Genomic DNA, 19,636 nt, shown 5'->3' on the forward strand with positions numbered 1-19,636 from the left:
TTCAATTTTTGAATGCAATTCCTCTAAGGTGTTTAATTGGAATGTTGATCAAGTGCTCGCGAGCGCGAAATCGAACACGAGCATCAAGCACTCTGTGTACTTCAGGGAGCACTGTGGCGCTAGCGAGCGACGGGCTGAAGATACGGGTGTAGCGTATAGCCACTAATTGTGGTGCGTGTTTGACGCGTAATCGTTGGTTGTAATATTTCAAGTCTAAATTGTAAACATATATCGATATTTTCTGTGAATTTGCATATTCATTAATCGGATTAGATCAGGAACGGTGAGGGGGGGGGGGCTGAAAATTTGCTTTATCAATTTTTTTTATTCATTCAAGTCAGTGTTCAGTCAGTGGTGCGTCGCGGCTCCTAAGCATAAGCGGATGCAGGCTCTTCGAACATGGGAACGGTTGTACTGTGAAAGGGGGGGGGGGGAGGAAAAGTGGCTATCGCCGCAACCCCTCTCCCTACCTGTATATGCTTATGGTGTCACGGCGAGCTGGAGATATTTATTTGTGTCCCTATTTATGCTTTGAAGCTGTTCTTTTATGTAAGAAAATATCTACCAAACTATTGTGGGGAGCCGCAGAAGGCCATGGATTTGGCAAGGAAGCCACGGGTGGCAAGAGTTTGAGAACCACTGATTTAAGCGGTGGCGTAAAAGTGTTTTAGACATGTGTGTGTGCTCGGCTATATCACAGGAAGTACCAGCAACCGTGATTCACTCCGGTTGTCATGTACAGTTTCCCGACAGGCATTCGACCACAAAATTTCTTTGACACCAGGAGGGGAAGTATGCAGAGCATACATAGACGATGCCCTGTGACGTCACGCTTAGTATTGTAGCATTTTTTGCCTTGCCGAGGATTGTAACCTGCCAACGGATCGTCACCGATTTGCTTCTTCTTATGTGTCGTAATATACAATGGACGCCGTGTGTAATTTGTCCGTGCACGTTGTTTCTCCAAGTGAGTTGTATATCTTCATTGCCATTGTGCTTTTAACTGTAACGTCGTAACGGCAGAACCGCCTTAAGAACATCATGGGCCCCCGGGCCAAGTGGTTTTTCTGAGTCCCTACCGGATAGATTCTAGAAAAATTTTACCGAATCTCATTTTTTGTGAGGCCCCTTTTCTCTTGAGGTGCCCTGGTGGGCCCCATGCGTTATGACGGCACTGCGTGATGGCAGTCATTTCATTTGATGATTGGGTAATAAAAACTGCACAGTAGAGAGTGCCTGCCATACGATTTGTTAATTTGAAAGAAAGAGTTTACAAACTTTCTTTTATTATCATTGCTGTTTAGACGAAGAATTCATTTTATCTTAAGACTGATTTTCTTTTGCTTCTATTCTTCAATAACATTTTGACCTGATTTGAAAATTTCTTCCAGATGAAATAACAAAATTCATTGAAGAAAAAAAAAAAATTTCTTCAATTTTTTTCCCTCCTTCTTCTTTCGAGTACGTGCTTATACGTGGTTTCAAGATTCTTAAATGCTTCCGCATAGATCGTCCATAAAAGAAATCTGATACAGAAAATTGGAAAAGTAAATATGTAATCAGTAGATCTTCCTTCATCGGTCCCCTCTTCCTAACGTTACACATGTCCAAAGGTTGATTCCGCTGACCGAGATTTCAGAGGGTCAGTGAGGTCATACACATATATATCTAGTGTATTTTTGACGGCAAACGCTTTGCATCTCATACGAAAATGAGACTAAAACTTTTAATAATTTTGTTTTTTTGTGCTTCGACACTTTTCACATTGCATTCGGCAAGTAAGTATTTTGGAACTATCGTGAAAATCTCGTATAAGAAAATGAAATATTTTGAACTAAAAAGTGAATTTGTACACTCGAGCCGGCTTGTAACGGAACCGGATACTACGAAGTATCAGTTATAAAGAATTGCTTGTTAATCCCAATGAAACTGCAGTACCGTTAGTGTTAGAAATATCGCTTACAACGAATTGTTGCATTTATGAATGTCGGATATAACGAAGTTTTTTGCAGGAATGGAAATTTTCTTTATAGGGTTAACTTCCATAAAATCATAAATTCTCTTTCTGAAACAGTCTGATTATGTAGTACAAATGTAGTGTTCCGAGAAAGGCTATGGGTGTGTTAATTGCCTAATAAAGAATCGCACCAAAGCACTGAACAGGCATATTCCAATATCGACGGCTTTCCTCTGACATAAGACTTTCGACGCACACTTTGAGAACTACTGACTTACCGTATATTGGTCGAATATTTTATTCAAACTTATGTGAATATAGTTAACATTTATGACCCACTTGAATAATTTGCATTTCAATTATAATTAAATTTTCAAGTATGTCTTAGAACCATCTTTAGTGTGTGGAGCACAGGTTGAGAAACGTCGCTTCAAGTGGATTCCTCTAATTTCGGGAGTTCTTGACCTATGGGTAGGGAACAAAACTTGGGTCGCAGGAGCTTCTGAGATGTGTCGTACGATGATGCGAGTCCACTTACGATCCGAATATAAATTCATTTGTTGCACCACTGGTTTCAGCGGTGTCTTAACGCTTTACGTTTTAGTGGCCTGGGCCGGAACCTATGCATTTTTGGGGGCTTCCTAAGAATTTGAAATTGATGAAATAACAACACGTGTACGGAATTAATGAAAAATTATTCTAAAATAAATGGAAAACTGTTTTGAAATTAATGGAAAAATATTCTAAAATCAATGAAAATTTTTTGTGAAATCAATGAAAAAAAATAGTTCCAGAATGAATAAAAATTCAGAATTCATGAAAAAAATAGTTTCAGAATAAGTGGAAGCTTTCGAAAATTTGAGGGCTCCTACGATTCATTCGGGCCCTGGGCTCAGGCCCTGTTGGCCAACCTATTGAAACACCATGAACTTGTTTGACTAATTTAGTAAAATAAAAATGTAGTTAATCAGAAATATTTAACAAGAAGTTTTAAATTAAAAATAGATCTATGGGTCGCTAAGTTGATCATGTTGTCGATTTTGGGTCGCGGCTGAAAAGGGTTAAGAACCCCCTGCTCTAATTAAGCTCTGGTATTTATCGTGTATATCAGTTGTAACGAATATCGCATACTTCGCATGTTTCTCACGTTCCCGCGTGACTTCATTACTTTGCATCCGGACTCGACTATAGTTTCAAATTATTCAGGATGAATATTTCTCTTCTAACTCATCGAGTTGAGACAATATTTCTAACATATGAGTTGATATGAATCACTATACGTGTATCTAAAAGATTGAAAAAAAAGCAACATATTTTTATAATTCATTTTAAAACTTTTGTTTTATCTTTATCAGATAATATAAAATTACTGAGAAAATGAGATAAGATGTAAATGTAACCGCATATTTTCTATTACTACAAAATATAGGGTGGGCAAAAAGTCCGTAGAAACTTTAAAAATGAATAAGAACAGGAAAAATGACCGAAATAAAAAACGGTTTGCAGGGTTAGCATCGCTGCTACTACTACTACTACTTCTACTATACCACACATGTACCTCGAGGGTTAGCATCGCTGGGTCACGGGAGTTTTTTTTAAGGCAGGGGGGAAAAAGTAACTGAAAAAAAGCCGATAGGTGGCGCTGGTACGAGCAACTTCGGTGGAAATATGCAAATGAGACGGGTATAAGAACTCGCACTCCTAATCCACAAGCAGTTCACCGTTGTAAACCGTGTATGTGGACCTGCTGCACTCTGCCGTTGCTGGATTTGCGACTCGCCTGCAAGGTATTATCCCCTATTGTGATTGTCATGTGGAACACATATTGCTGTAATAAACGATTTGCAGGCATTCTGTTCGTTTTTTGCGTATCTTTTCTTTGACTTGTGTACGTCAGCGCCACCTATCGGCTGTTTTTTAGGTTTTTTTTCTTCGTTTCTTAAAAGAAATTCCCGTGACCTAGCGATGCTAACCCTGCAAACCATTTTTTATTTCGGTTTTTATTCATTTTTAAAGTTTCTACGAACTTTTTGCCCACACTGTGCATAGGTACGTCGGGAAAGTTAACTTTTTTTTGTGACAACAACCTGACAAATTAGTACAAAAAGGCAAATTTGCCATGTTGTTGTGACTAATTTCAAAAAGACTAATTTCATTTTTAGTCGGCGAAGGGTTCAACTTGCCTCGATGAATGATGGAACTTATGGCTGATTGTGCTTTAAAATCATTCACAAAATGATCATAAATGAAAGCTCAAAGGAAACAGAGGGGGAAAAAATTAATATGAACTATAAAAATATAAAAAGCCTAAACACATTGCCCTCTGGTATACAAAGTTAATTAACAACTTTGATATGCAGAAAAATTCCAGTGTTAATTAACAACTTTGGTACGTAGAAAACTCACAATGCAATAATATCCCCCCAGAAATATTAACTGACATTATATAGCCCTGTTGTACATGTGCAATATTGCGGTAGCACTGGGAGTTCTAGCACCCGCTTGACGCCATTTTTCCCTTGTAGGGAAAGAAATGAAGAGTAGGAATTGCCCCTTCTCTGTTGGGGATACTTGGGGAGTGGAACCTTCTTTCCTATAAATCCAGTGGTGTAGCCAACGTTTTTCCAAGCCGTGCCACAATTAAGATTATTTTCGATGCGCGTGCCACTCTACGAATATATTAACACGCAGACAATTCTTCCTGTTTTTACGGGCCACGAGCATTTCCCTCACCTTCCAAAAAATATTATTCAGCTGACGTCTTGTATTCGAATGTTCATCTCGTCACTCTTTTTGAATTCGAAACTGTTCTCATTTGTGAGTCGTAAATTCGATTACTATGAATACTGATAGAAGTTCACCTTGTCTACAATATGTTGGACATAGGTACTGGAACCTGAGGGCCCAGGCTGTTTGGGGGGCCCCCTCCCGTCTCCCCAATAAACTGGTGCGCATGATCAAATTCTACTTGCACGATAATCAATATATCGGCTCCATCACGCCAGAATCACGAATGTGCAATGTTCTTGCAAAAAAAGAACGGTGGAAATGACGTTTGAATGCCATACTATACCCATGCCACTCTATGGAAGTTATTTTCCTAAAATGCTTTTTGTAACGTGTGTTTCAATAGGGAAACGTATACACGTTTCGGGAGCAACTTAGATAGCAAAACAAGGTAATCCAAACAGCAGATAAAAAAAGGAAAATTTGTACATTCGTTCTTCTGGCATGCAGTGGACGATACCAAGTTATTGCTTTTACAGGATGACTTTAGAGAGAATCAACCGATTTCAAAATGCTATATTTCTTAAAAATTAGAAACACAGAATAGAATGATTGGTGAATATACGGGGCGAAACGTGTCTACGTTTTATGAACAATTTTTTTAATGGTCGATTTCAAGTGTAGAATCATTTTTAAATCGAACGATTCTTTCTTAATCACCCTGTATACGAAAATCAAGGACCATACACCTCGCTACACTTCCATCTTGCATAAGGGACACCAAGTACATCAAAAAACAAAGTAAATATTTATATGACATTTAAAAAAAACGGAATGTTTTTGGAATGTGTTCAAAATCGAAACAAGCGTTCCGAAAAGGGCTTTCGGGACAGAACGTTTACTGGCAAAAAATCGGAATCTCCCAGAAAACCGGTCATATGATCAGCCTATGTAGGAGTCGCCGATAAATTTTTTTGGTCAATCGGGCGTCGCAATTCGAAAAGTTTGCGTACCACTGCACTAGACTACAAAGCCAACGAATCTTCTATCCTTAGAGCTCGTGTGCGCTGAACGGGGCCGAACATGGACAGCCAGACCTGACTCCTGGATTCGATTCCCCGCAAAGCCAGCTGGATTTCCTTTCCTGGATTTTTGTCTTTGCATCAGCCAGCTGCCGAAACCTTCGTAGTAACTGGCTACTCATCACCTCTCGTGCCTCTTGACGCCCGAGTGGCATGGTGGTAAGATGCTCGTCTACCATCGTGAAGGTCGTCGTCAGCGTCCCGGGTTCGAACCCAAGGGAGGATATAGATAAGATATTTTCCCTACCGCACTCGAGGCGACCACCGATAGACAGCGCCTTCAATTCCAACCCATCTCACTAATGGCAGTAAATTGCAATATAGCGATATGGCCAGGTTTGGTGAAGCAGCCTCTTGACGATTATCTATAAAAAACCCTTTTTTTCTCTCTTTCCTCAGAAGCGACTTCTCGTTCTTTCCTCCAGCTTTTTTCCCCTAGAATCTCTCTCTAGTTATTTCTCTCTCTTTTTTTTTCCTCCTTTCATAGTCTGTACTGTATCTTGCGTTGTTTGAATGACGTTACTGTAAGGGGGGGGGGGGTTTGCGGGGTTTTTAACTTCATTCTTGGTCTAAATATTGGTCGTTCAAAATATTAATATTTACAATTTTTTTTTCAGTGGCTCATAATAATTCCGCCGGATATTTTTATACTATTGTGGATATTTTAATGAATAAAATTGATGGTCTAGTATCATCTGAGGATGACACTTTCGGACCCTTTCCTAGTCAGTTTCTCGCTCGTTTATTCCCAGAGATGCCGTGAAGCCTCCACTACAGAGTACATACAATGACCCATTCGAGGTAATTCGACAGACGTCAAAGTACTTCGTGCTCATAATCAAAGGAAAACACGAAACGGTGTCTATAGATCAACTGAAGCCAGCATTTTTGCTGCAAAAAAAATGTTGTCAAGCCAGGAATCTCTCAAACTGCGACGACGACCACCGGAAATATAACTCCGAGTGGGAGAAAAGTTCGATTTCCTAATCGATACCAATCGTGACTAAAGTCACTGGCGGTGAAGTGGTATGCTTGCTACTCCGCACAAACGGTCGGGGAGTACTACAGAGACAACAATCAAGTTGATCAAACCGATAAGAGATGGCACCGTCTCTTATCGCCTGGTACCGTCTGGCGAATAGGGGAATAAGGAAAAAAAAATCCGTTTCCACTTATCTCGTTAACTACTGTGTGAGTATGCGTGTGAGTCGTACACTTCGACTACGGCGCACAATGCCGCCTTCGAAATACGCAAACAATGTTCCGTCTAATTTGAAATTATTGTTGTACTCATCATCCTTATATTAAATAGTAAATTATTAAACCACATCGTATATTTAAATAGTTAAATATATTAACCAGTGTGCACGTTTCACTTCAATCAATATGGTAGCGTTATGGTGTTCGCAACAAGGTGTGCGTTGTGGCCGCAATTACCCCCCCACCCCCCAAAAAAAAACATGTAGTTATCATCGCAGGTTCTACCACTTATCACACGCGTGAAACACTGACATCCTGATGATCGACGAAATATCGCTTTTCTTTTGTGTTTTTTTGTACAAACTAACATTTCTGATTATTTTTAACTAAAACGTAACTAATTCTGCCAAAAATTTCAAAAAAAAACCCCAAAGAAATCTCAAAAATGTCAAAAAATTTTAAAATCTTTCTTTTTCTTCTCGTTTTTTCTTTCAACTTCTGGACTTTTGTGTGTGATTTTCTTTTTATTTCTGTAATTTTTTCCTCTCTCGACAACATTTCAACGGCTTTGAACGCGCTCTCGGCCAATACGGAAGCAGGGACAGTTTCGTCCAATGGCGCTTCGCCATTTGGACTCTCTTGGCTATTTTTAGCTCTACTTCTTCTCATGAAAAACTCGAGAACCAAGGACTTTTTATTTACCCCTTTGCCTCCCAACTAACAAGACTAAAGTTACTAACGGGCCCGTCCAGGCATTGTTAACGGTTTTTCCCGAACGATATCCAGGTTCCGCTTCATCGAAATGGCAAGTTCAAAATTACAAACTTTTCGTAAAAGCGATACGAAGACTGCACTGACTGAAGATAGCACTGCGGTGCGAAATTTTTCTTTCAGGACTTTTACTAAATTTTTCCTTTACGGAGATCCCAGCACGCACAGTGCAGTACCAATCATTACACTTCACTCATAGTTAGAAAAACTGTTGGCAGATGGCAGCACTACACACAACAAGCATTACACAGAACAAACTTCACGCCAAGTTTCTCACTACACGTACACGCACATTCCAACATGTACCAATTCGTTAGAGGTTCCGCAGAGGAATATGGACGAGGTGCACGTCTGGTTTAGTAGTACTAATAAGGAGTGAAAAAGGGTGCTATTCGTCGCCCGTCACCTCCGATAAAGATCCATTCCAGTCAGCCACTCATTCAAACCCCTAAAGCCACCTTCGACTCAAAGCTTCGACTACAGCCACCTTCGCCCTTTTAATAAAAGATCAGCTGGTGTTTCTTCTTGCTGCTTCCTTTGCCCCTTGACAATAACACGAAATTGCTTTTAGCCAACCGTACCCAGTATTGCGCGTTACTAAAGAAAGTTATATAATTTGGACATAGTTCCCACAGAAAAGGTAAAATGGGGCAGTCCGCAACTACAGATGGGGTCGATTGGCCCGTTATTTAGGGGGGGGGGCTGGCTTTTGAAAATACACTAAAAATGGTATATATATACAAATATATATATACATACATTGAGTACATGTGCTCTGCCCCCCCCCCCCGGAAAAAGTTGAAATGACGGCCTTGGGAACTGACCTACTCAAGCAGGTGAAAAATTAAGAGGGCACAAACAGAGGCGCATTTATTGTTTTGCCGCCTGTGGACTACACGAATTTTGCCGCCCTTCCCCCATTCTAGTCTCTTGACTAATCTTTTTTCGAATTCCCTGTAAGTCCCTCTTTTAGACACTCCCATGCTCACATACTCTCTTTCGTCACTCCCATGCTTGCGCACTGTTTTGGTCACTCACATGCTTGCACACGGTTTGGTCACTCAAATGCTTGCACACTGTTTTGGTTACTCAAATGCTGGGAAACTGTATTGTTTTGGTCACTCAAAGGCTTGCACACTGCTTTCGTCACTCAAAGGCTTGCACACTGCTTTCGTCACCCCCATGCTTGCGCACTGTTTTGGTCACTCAAATGCTGGGAAACTGTTTTGGTCACTCAAATGCTGGGAAACTGTTTTCATCACTCAAATGCTTGCACACTGTTTTGATCACTCACATGCTTGCACACTGTTTTGGTCACTCAAATGCTGGGAAACTGTTTTCATCACTCAAACGCTTGCACACTGTTTTGATCACTCACATGCTTGCACACTGGTTTGATCACTCACATGCTTGCACACTGGTTTGATGACTCAAATGTTGGGAAACTGTTTTGGTCACCCGAATGCTTGCACACTGACTTTGGTCACTCAAATGCTTGCACAATGTTTTGATCATTCGCATGCCACGCTATTTTGGCCACTCGCATGCCTCACTGTTTTTTGATCGCTCACACTCCTTAGTCATTCTATTAGTTATTCACATGTTACACACTGTTTTGTTCACTCACATGCTTGCACGGTCTTTTGGTCACTCATATACTTGCACACGCTCTAGGTGACTCATTGGGTTACTCACTGACATGGTTCCTTGCTTTATAGGTCACTCTTTTGATCATTTGCAAGTTTACACATGCTCTATGTCAGCGGTTCTCAATCTTCATTGACTCATGGATCGCTTTCAAAGTATATAATTTTATGGCGAGCACCGTAGCACCCCCCCCCCATCTTTTTTTTTCAAATTTACTGATTTATTCCATTTTCTTTGAGTGGCTGCGGAGCCACTGGGAAGTACACACGGGGATCCAAGGGATCCGCAGAGCACCGGTCGAGAACTGCTGCTCTCGGTTATTCTTTTGGTCATCCACATGCTTGCACACGAACTAGGTCACTCACTGACCTGATCTCTCTCTCTCGCTCTTATGTCACTCTTTTGGACATTCGCCTTCTCTAACTCACGCTCTAAGTCACTGTTTTGATCACTCACGTGCTTGCGAACTCTCTAAGTAACTCTTTTGGTGTAACCTAGTGCTTTTCTGTCTGGGCAGAGACGGATTTTTCTTAGTTTTACACAAATTTTGCTGGCCATCTCCCATTCTACTGGTTTACTCGTGCCACTTATTCCTCAAACTTGCCGCCCTGGGCTATAGATCGCTTAGCCTTCCCCGTAAATACACCATTGGGCACAAACAATTCAAATTGCACAAAACATGTGCAATGACATGCAAAACATGATTTACTGCTACGTTCATTCCCAAAATTAAACTTAATACCCGGAAGATACGCCTGGTGAAACGTGCCTACTCATGGAAAGAACGGCACTTTTCTTTAAAGCCATACTTTGATGAGTCGGTAGCTCTCTCTCTTTTTAGTTTCCCCTTAGTGATGTTATATCCTCCTCAAATTCCTCTAAATTATTTGACTGAAGCACCTCCTTTACCGTACACCAACTCCAGTCATATATCGCCATACGGCTATATCCGCATGGATTGGAAAATTATTTCGACCGAAGATTGGGGGGGGGGGGGGAGTGGGGCACACGAATAGATAGAAAAAATAAGATAAACCACCGCATTTGCACCTTCAAGAGAAAGTGGCTACACGACTGAAATCCCATTCGGTCGCAATCGGTCACTCATCACCTGGAGTCACCACCACCACCACCAAACCATAACATGGCTCCCACTCTGTCCCAAAGAGGGATATAAGCGGTTAACACCTGTAGTCACACCGGAAGTCGGTCACTCAAGTTGGTATTGTGTACCCGCGCTGAGTTGGCCTCTGGCTACGTCATGAGACGTCACGATGGGCGATTCTATTTATCTTCTTTCGGTAAAAAGGTCACAGGGAAAAGGAGCAGGTTGGTGTTTTCCGTTAGCGTCTTTTGCGCTATTTTACCGAGTTTTTTTCCACCCGTTTCCTCTCCTTGGAAAATGAACCTTTCCTTCACGCGTCAAGGTCAGAGGCCAACTCAGGATGGGCATACAATATACAATGGACGACATTCTCTCATTACTTTCTGCGCGTTGTAATCAGTCTCGCGAATACGAACGACTGCGCGTGATTTGTTTGTCGCTCGTAGTCACCTACGATGGATGAATAACCTACGTCGGTTCATAAGATTTAAATTTGTTTCTCAGAATCGGTGCAATTAAAAGAAATTTTATTTCTTTTGCTATTCAAGTGTTAAATAGCCAGATCGTATTGCAATAAATACAGGGTGGGCAAAAAGTCCGTAGAAACTTTAAAAATTCATTAAAACCGGAAAAATAACTGAAATAAAAAACGGTTTGCAGGGTTAGCATCGCTATGTCACGGAAATTTTTTTAAGACAGGAGAAAAAAATAACTCAAAAACAGCCGATAGGCGGCACTAACGTACACAAGCCAAAGAAAAGATACGCGAATAACGAACAGAATGCCTCCAAATCATTTATTGCAGCAATATGTGTTCCACATGACCGCCACCACACAGGGGATAACACATTGCAGGCGGGTCGCAAATCCAGCAACGGCAGAGTGCAGCAGGTCCTCATGCACTGTTCATAACGGTGAACTGGTTGTGGATTAGGAGCGCTAATTCTTACAACCATCTCATTTGCATATTTCCACCGAAGTCGCTGGTACCAGTGCCACCTATCGGCTTCTTTTGAGTAATTTTTTCCTGTCAAAAAAAATACCCGTGACCTACCTATGTTAAATAGTAACCCTGCAAACCGTTTTTTATTTCGGTTATTTTTTCGGTTTATATGAATTTTTAAAGTTTTTACGGACTTTTTGTCCACCCTGTATTAAACAACATACTTTGTTTTCTTTTAGTACCAGTTGGAGATGGCGCAGCTGAGAGATCATGTCTTCCAGTTGAATGCTCTCGTGGTGAGTACATATTTAATGCACACTAAATATATATATAAACTGAGAATTTTTTTTCAATGCGAATTTCACTGTTTTGAGAAGTCTCACGTTATGTCATTGATGCACTGCCTCTACCCAGTGTGAGAAAATTTGAAGTATCTTAAAACAAAAAAAAACTATGGAATTGGTATTGTATATTGTCGGAAAACCAGCATGAATTCAGGAAGGGTGAGTAGTGCGCTATGTCGTCTTGATGCATGGGCACCACCTAAAAAGTACCAGGCAGGGACCTGGCTCTGTCCCGCTAGGGATATTAGCCATTTACTCGGCTGAGTTGGTCTGTGCTGGAGAGGGCTGAGTTATTTTTCTGAAGCTCCCCACACCTCCCACTTAAAAATACCTGCTTACTGATTTGGACACTTACTCTCGAAAATTTTAACAGATCTAATTTTCATGGGGTAGGGGCAATGCGTTAAGTGGTTAAGATGGCAGTGCGCTAAGGTTAAGTGAGACGGGAATGGGGCACCAAACCCACTCGAGTGCTTAGAGCCTTCATATGTCTTAATCTGGCCTTGAAGACAGCTCTGGTCGTGCGTAACCAGTCTCATATCCTATGATCATGCCCAACAAGATAAACTCTTGAAGCGTTTGCATTAGTATTAAGGGCAACTTGTTGAATTACCAGACCAGAATGTAACTTTATGCCGGTTCCTAGCTATGCCATCACGCGGCTTACGAACTTACTTTTAAAGCTCAAAGAAGAGGTCGGAAAAGAAAAGATCGCTTAATGTTAGTGTTTTATGACGTGCATGCACGAGTATGTGAGTGAGAAAAGTTTAAAGTCGAAATCGGGAATTTTCTCGTTTTAGAAATGGTCTCTTGGTCAGTAATTATTTCTCGCCATCAACGGAAAACTGCCGTCATTATAAAAAAAAACAAGTCCTTCTCTGTGACTTGAACTGCAGAACCGCCATTGGCTTAACCCTTTAATCGGTTCTTAAAATTTTCCTGATCCGCATTATAACCACCACACTTGAAATTGCGAATCCTTCGCAAATTGCCATCCATTTTCGAAAAGAATTTTTTTTCCCCGATTGCGAGCTGATAACTGTTGTTTCCCCCTCCCCAACAAGAAAATTCACTCCTCCCATCACTTTTGTTTCCCTCACTATGATACAAAAACACTTGCCACGACGTGTATGCATCGAGCTATCGAGCTTATATTACTGTAGGGAGCATCCAGCCGCCGCCGACGGCAGCGAAATCAAATGCAAGGAAATCACGTGACTCGGTGAAAACAAAGTTCGTGCCCAGAAATTTGCCAATAGAAATGTGCAGTTCGGTCTTTAAATATTGGGTTTTAAAGATAAAAAAAAAAAGGATAGAGAAGAACTTCTTCTAAATATGAAAAAAAAATTAAATTATTTATTTTTCATTAATACTGGAATCATTTCTTTCATCAATGCTGGAATTTTCCTTCGTTAATTCTGGATTTTCCTTCTTTAATTTTCTTTCATTAGTTCTGGAATTTTCCTTCATTAATGCTGGAATTATTTCCTTTATTATTTATTATTTATTTCATTAGTTCTGCAATAATTGATCTCATCAATTTTGGATTAATTTCTTTCATTAATGCTCTGGAATTATTTGTTTCCTTGATTCTCAAATTATTTCTTCTATTAATGCTGGAATTATTTCTTTCATTGATTCTGAAATTATTTCTTTCATTTATTGTTTCAAATTCCTGTGGATGTCATAAGAAAATAACGGGGGGGGGGGGGAAGGGATTGTGTGTGTTTTCACCGAGTCACGTGATCTTCCGACGAAAGAGGTTGGGGGACACCGTTCCCAGCCAATACCTTCTAAAGCTTGCTCTAGAAGGTGTTGTCCCAGCACTGTGAAGGCGGAGACCGCTGACGTCATACTCCATAGACATAATACAAAAACAACCACTATTCCGCGGCCACCTTTGTATGTGGTCAACAGCCAACCTGTCCGCGGCCACTTCCTTATAGATAAGAGCTGAAAAAGAAACCAAGTTTTTGTGCTTTTTTTTCCCTTCCCAATACACTCAGAGCTCATAGTTCTCCTTGGGTAACCTTATAATCTTCACGCATCATCATAAATACCTTTTCGGATTTTCTGTTCAAATGTGACACTATCAGGTTGGAAAACATTTGTAAATAGGAGATGTGTGACAAAGGCTAAGGTTGTTGCTAGCTGATAAGGCAGTTTAAACATTTGCTCCCGGGGTGACAGGGTGAACAAGGCAAATAACCTATGATCTTTACTGAATAGGTAGAACACGTGGGAAGTTTTGGCTTTGCGGATACTTTCTTCACTCTTCAGCGCGTAGATTCAGTAGAACAGTGAAGGGGGCAGTGATGGTAACTCGTGGGAAATTTCCCATATTCGTGGGAAAAATTGGCCAAAATTGGTTCATATGGGAAATTTCTTGGCGTTGGTGGGAAATTTTGTGAGTTCGTCAAACAAAACAATTTTTGTGGAAAAAAGTGTATAAATGAAAAACACAATCCTTTTCTAGTGCAAAATACTTGATTACATATTTCCACCGATAGATGGCAGCACAATTTTCGGAATGCGAGGGAAAAATTTTGTCAAAAGGGAAATTTTCAAGGGAAAGTCTGCTTGACGGGGCTACCATCACTGGTGGGGGGGGGGGGGAGGGGGGAGTAAAAAAGAAATATGAGGAACATGAATATATATAACCTGCTACAAGAAAAAAACAGGTTACTGGTAATAGAGATTGTGAGGAATTGATCGGATGTTCTGGGATTTTTCAAGTTCTGCATAAAATACAGTGAAACCTCAATGTACATAACGATACCGGACCGAGAAAAATATCTTTGTAGAGAAACTAGGAACTATATCGTTATATCGAGAATGGAACATTATCATCAGGTGGCATCGAATTTATGCTGCTGTTGTCATCTTTTCTAAACCGACGTTCTTAGTGTCACCAAAAAATGCGCTTTTGGGTATTTATTTGTTGCAAAATATTTTAATTAGCTGATAAGGGGGGTCATTCAAGTATTACGTCAGCATCGATGGGAGGGGGGGTTTCCGATTTGCTGACTTTTTAATGACAAGGGGGGAAAGGGACGTTTGGATGATGCTTACGTCATCAACCACCTTTTATATCCGGCCTAGTCTCTTGGCGCCATGACGTCACCAAATTATCAGAGCTTTCGCCAATTTTCATCAAGTTTGTTGCACATTTGGCGATGTTTACAGAGGAATGCGCTATAATTTTCATTTTTACATAAGATAAGGACTACAGTCGAATCCCGTTTAAACGAATACCGTTATAACGAAATTTCGTTTTAACGAAGTGATTCCTGCGCTCTCTTGGCGTTCGTTATAACGGGATTCGACTGTATTTACAGGCAAAAAAAAAGAAAGAAATGATAAATAAGAACTATTTACATAATTTTCGCATTAATATTTATATTCTTTGACTTCCTTTTTCTGTAATAAATATCTAAAATATATAGTAGAATGCTTACGAATCATTTACATTATGTATAATTTACGCATGAATATTTATACGCAAATATGTACATTTATGTATAAATTACTGACCTCTGGAGTCACAAAATAGGAGTGGTTTTCGGTATTAAAATAGTGTTTTTGATGGAGGAGGTAGGAAGTGAGCATTTTTGGAACTCCGGCCTATCCGACTTTTCTGTTATCCGACCCGCCCCTCCGCTACATTACGCCGGATAGTTTGGATTCTACTGTAATTTTTATGAGTATGGAAGCCATAATATATCATGACCCATTAACATAAAAATTTAACATCAAAAATTTCTATTAATCTGCTGAAATAGTACTTGAGTGACCACCCTCTCTAACGGAAATTTTCTCGTCTTAGGAAAATAGGAATTTTTGAAATAAAATTGTACTGCTTACCCCTAACTCCCATATTTCTATCACAAGTAATAATAATGTATTTTTTTTTTTCATTTCATTAGATTCCAAATTCCATTACACTGAAGGAAAAACTTACGTGTATTCGTTCGAAGCCGCGAATGTTCTGGAAATAGGTAGCGAAAAGAAGATGTCTACGAGCTTGGAATGTACAGTAGAAATTACACGGTTATCTGCGTGTGAAATGGCTTTAAAGGTAAAAAACTAAGCTATTTTTTTACAACTAAATGTGGAAAAGTAAGACTATGTACAGTTTTTGTTCAATTCTGTGGTGTTTAGTCTGAACACGATATCTCCAAAAAAAAAAAAAAATGGCTTTTTGATCTAAAAGTAAGTCTTGCTAACCATAACTACAGTAAAACCTCGTTAAGTCGTTGTTTTTTCTTCAAGCCCGTCTAGTTTTCATAGACGACAGTGTTATTAAACCTTGGTTTACTCGTCGCTAATTTCGGTTAACCCGTCAGTATGGAAAAAGTGTGAAAGAGTGGAATAGATTAATTTAAAAAAGAAGCTTGTTAATAGCATTGTCATATGCTTAAAAGTCGCCATAAAAGCCTTATGTACCAAAACGAAACAGTTCAAAGAACGAAAGTTAGCTGGGGAAGTTCATTTGCCGACCTCAAGTTTTTGATACAGTTCGAGCTAGACCTGATTTCTGCATGGGCCCCCCACCAATTTAGGGCTTCAAATTTAAGGCAACTGACTACGTGCGGGACACTTTCTTTGAAAACACAGTGATTTTCACAAAACAAGTGGGGGTTTGAATAAAAGTACTGTATGAAATAAAGAAATCCAGTGAAATTTCTGAAATACCTCTAAAACGTTTTGAGATGTGTTCTAAATTATGTCCTCAAAATTGACTCATTTTCAGTACTTACGCCAAACATTGTACACTAACAACCACACAATTTACTTGAATAATTTTTATCATGTATGTTTCTGTGACTGTTGCCTGTGTAATGAACTAAAAATTTTAAGATACATAAGATATTCTCTGAGATATATGGCAGTTTTCGTGAAACAATACGTGAATTTCCACAAAAAAATTCAATTTTTTTTCATTCAAACAGCTGTAAAATATTGAATTCTAAACACATGGCAGAGATCCCAGTTCATTGCACAGCTAACATTATCTGGAACACTGTTGAATAATTTCATGAGAATATCTTGCATAGTGTTTGAGAAATTAGGTTTCGCGTGAAATAAAGTAACGAAAAACTGTGTTTTAAATGAATCCTCAAAAAACGCGTTTGGAAATTGTTTGTTGACTTCGAAACCATTGTTCCAGGTGATTCAAATCAACCATAACTTTGTTGCTACTTATTGCATGTGCAAGAATAAAATAGTTTTGGATTCTGTGTAAAACATTCCTCCAAATGAATTTATAAAATCATTTTCGACAATTTTCGAAAAAAACGTCATTTGAACGTAGTCAGTTTCCTTAAACAAAATACCTTTGTTGAAAAACCAACCAGACATTTTTGGCAAAGTTGAGGTCTTCTAACGTGTGCTTGTTGCCCCCCCCCCCCCCCAAGTGAAAAGTGGGATTAGTCTAAATTAAAAATTGCTAGTATAAATCAAAGTGTACCAGTTTATAATAAGTAATAAGAGCTCAGAAAAAGGGTAAAAATGCCAATTTTTTCTTCTGCAAGCCATAAATTTTATTAATATTGTAAATTTAATTCATATTAAAAAAAAAAATGTTATATTACTTTACATTTATATACGATTTTTACAGTATTGCACCTTAAACTGACGGCGTTTCGTTTAAGTCGTCACGCCGCTTAAGCCGTCATAAGTTTCCGATAACATGAGGTGACGACTTATCGAGGTTTTACTGTAATTAGAAGTGAGATAAAGGCACAAACACGTAATGCTGATGTATGATATTTGTATCTGTTTGTATTCTTTATTTTTGATTTTTAAATGACAATGAAATTGCTTATACAGCCGGATCCCGTTTTAACGAATACCGTTATAGCGAAAATCTCGTTTTAAAGACAACACTATTCTAATCCCCCCCCCCCAAATAAGTTTACATAGGAACAATGCTAGGTAACCTGGAATTCCTTTATAACGAAATTTCGATGTAACGAAGTGATTCCTCCGGTCGCTTAAAGTTCGTTATAACGGGATTCGACGGTATCTCAAAAATGCGATTTTGAAGTTATCGTGTTCTGACCAAACACCACATTTGATACCCGTTTCTTTTCCTATTTCCAAGTTATGGTATTTATACAGGGTGTTGTGTAAGTGCTGGTGCGGCCTTCATCTCATCAACCGTCCGTCGTACAGATAGGATTCCGATTTAAAAAATGCTCAAAAGGCGTTCAGAAATTATCCTGTACCAGTTTTGAGGGTGAAAATACAGTATGTGACAAAATGTAAAAATCTAAATTTTTATATGGTCCCGTTGTCCTGTAACTTCCAGTTAGACAGTTGTTGCCCTGTACCATGTTCATAACTGCAATACGTATTCACGAAGACATTCGAATTGAAAAGTTGGGAAAGGACAGCACAAATAAGGAAAAGGATCCGTGAGTTTTTGAACGTAAACATTTACAGTGTAATATTGAAATGCAAATATTGAAAATCCAAATAAACTTGAAAAAGCGGGAAAAATGTATCAAAAAAAGAATCGAAGATCCAAAATTACAGGAATGTCCCGTAATACGAGACGCAAGTGGTCCGTAAACATGTTTCAGACATTTTACTGGTCCTTGGACTTGGAAAATCGAGAAACGCTGCAGCGCTAAGTTATTTAAATTCAAAAATTGGAGAAAGGATTATCGAAGAACAGGAAAAACTAACGAGCAACGCCCCTTTCCCTCATCTCTATGCTATCCTTTTTCTCAGTTTTTTTGAATTGCAATTGCACTACGGATATTGCACTCGGAAAATATTGCATTGGAAGTTAGAGGACAGAATACAGAATGAACCGAGCACGTCCAGACTCTATCGCTATTGCAATTTAAGCACAGTGGTCATAAGACCGCGGACGTACCGGGAAAACCTACTGGTGTATCAGCCAAGCGAAGCCACCCCAAGCCAACCCAACCCCCCAGGGCACCCCTCACCAATTCTCTCTCGTCACCCTGCCTCCTTCACATTCCCAACCCAACAATAGCCCAGCATCTCCGCCCGGCACCACTAGGACGTTCGCGCCCCCAACCCCAACTAAACATCCTCAGCCAAGTCCCACAACAGCCGCCACCCGACTACCCAAAAACCCACGTCACTCCCCACGACCTAATTCTCCCGCCCCCAGAACCATCCCACCCCTTCCGGAGCTTCATTCTAAGTCAAAACAATAAATAGTTACACACAAAACATATTTGCAGACATCTGAATGCTTCACGACACTGGCCTTTACGGCGCATCCGTTTCGTTATTGTCAATTCTCAACAGTTCCTCAGACAGGGGCGTAGCCAGAAATTTCGTTCGGGGGGGGGGGGACCAAAGTGACAGAACAATGGATTTGGCCATCTTTTTCCCTTTTTTCGGTCATTTTCTCACATTTCGGGGGTGGACCAGACCCCCAAGTCCCCCCACCTCGCTACGCCCTTGTCCTCAGATATTCATTGCATTGCATGTAGGGCCCTTCTGGCCTGGCTACACAGCTATCCGTCTTCTTCACGTACAGGGCCCCTGTGGCCAGTCCGCACGAGACTCATTCTCCTTCACGTACAGGGGCTCCATTGGCCTGACTACACGGGTATCCAACTTCTCCACTTGTAGAGCCCTCATACTAACAAATCCTCGAATGGAAACCGGTGGGCTTATGGGCCTTTTTCCCTTATTAGAGGACAGGGGGGACCGTATAAAAATTTATAATTTTTTATTTTGTGACGCACTGTATTTTCACTCTCAAAACTGGTACAGGGTAATTTTTCAACGTCGTTTGAGCATTTTTTACATTGAAACCATACCTCTATGACAGACGGTTGATGCGATAAAGGCTGCGTTAGCACTTACAGG

General features: G+C 40.0%; 1 protein-coding gene across 1 annotated transcript in view; it reads left to right on the forward strand.

Annotated features, from left to right (window-relative positions):
* The first annotated feature begins 1,676 nt into the window (after positions 1-1,676).
* Positions 1,677-19,636, forward strand: part of LOC149068341 (apolipophorins-like) — a 112,754-nt gene continuing 94,794 nt past the window's right edge. The window contains exons 1-3 of the mRNA XM_089251851.1: positions 1,677-1,778; positions 11,672-11,728; positions 15,703-15,854. Of these exons, the coding sequence (XP_089107977.1) occupies positions 1,712-1,778; positions 11,672-11,728; positions 15,703-15,854 (276 nt within the window). The 5' untranslated portion in view covers positions 1,677-1,711. The remainder of the gene's footprint in view (positions 1,779-11,671; positions 11,729-15,702; positions 15,855-19,636) is intronic.

Source organism: Pholcus phalangioides, unplaced genomic scaffold, assembly GCF_987345545.1.
Source record: "Pholcus phalangioides strain wild (caught in Gottingen) unplaced genomic scaffold, Ppha-v1.0 ptg000027l_1, whole genome shotgun sequence".
NCBI lineage: Eukaryota > Metazoa > Arthropoda > Arachnida > Araneae > Pholcidae > Pholcus > Pholcus phalangioides.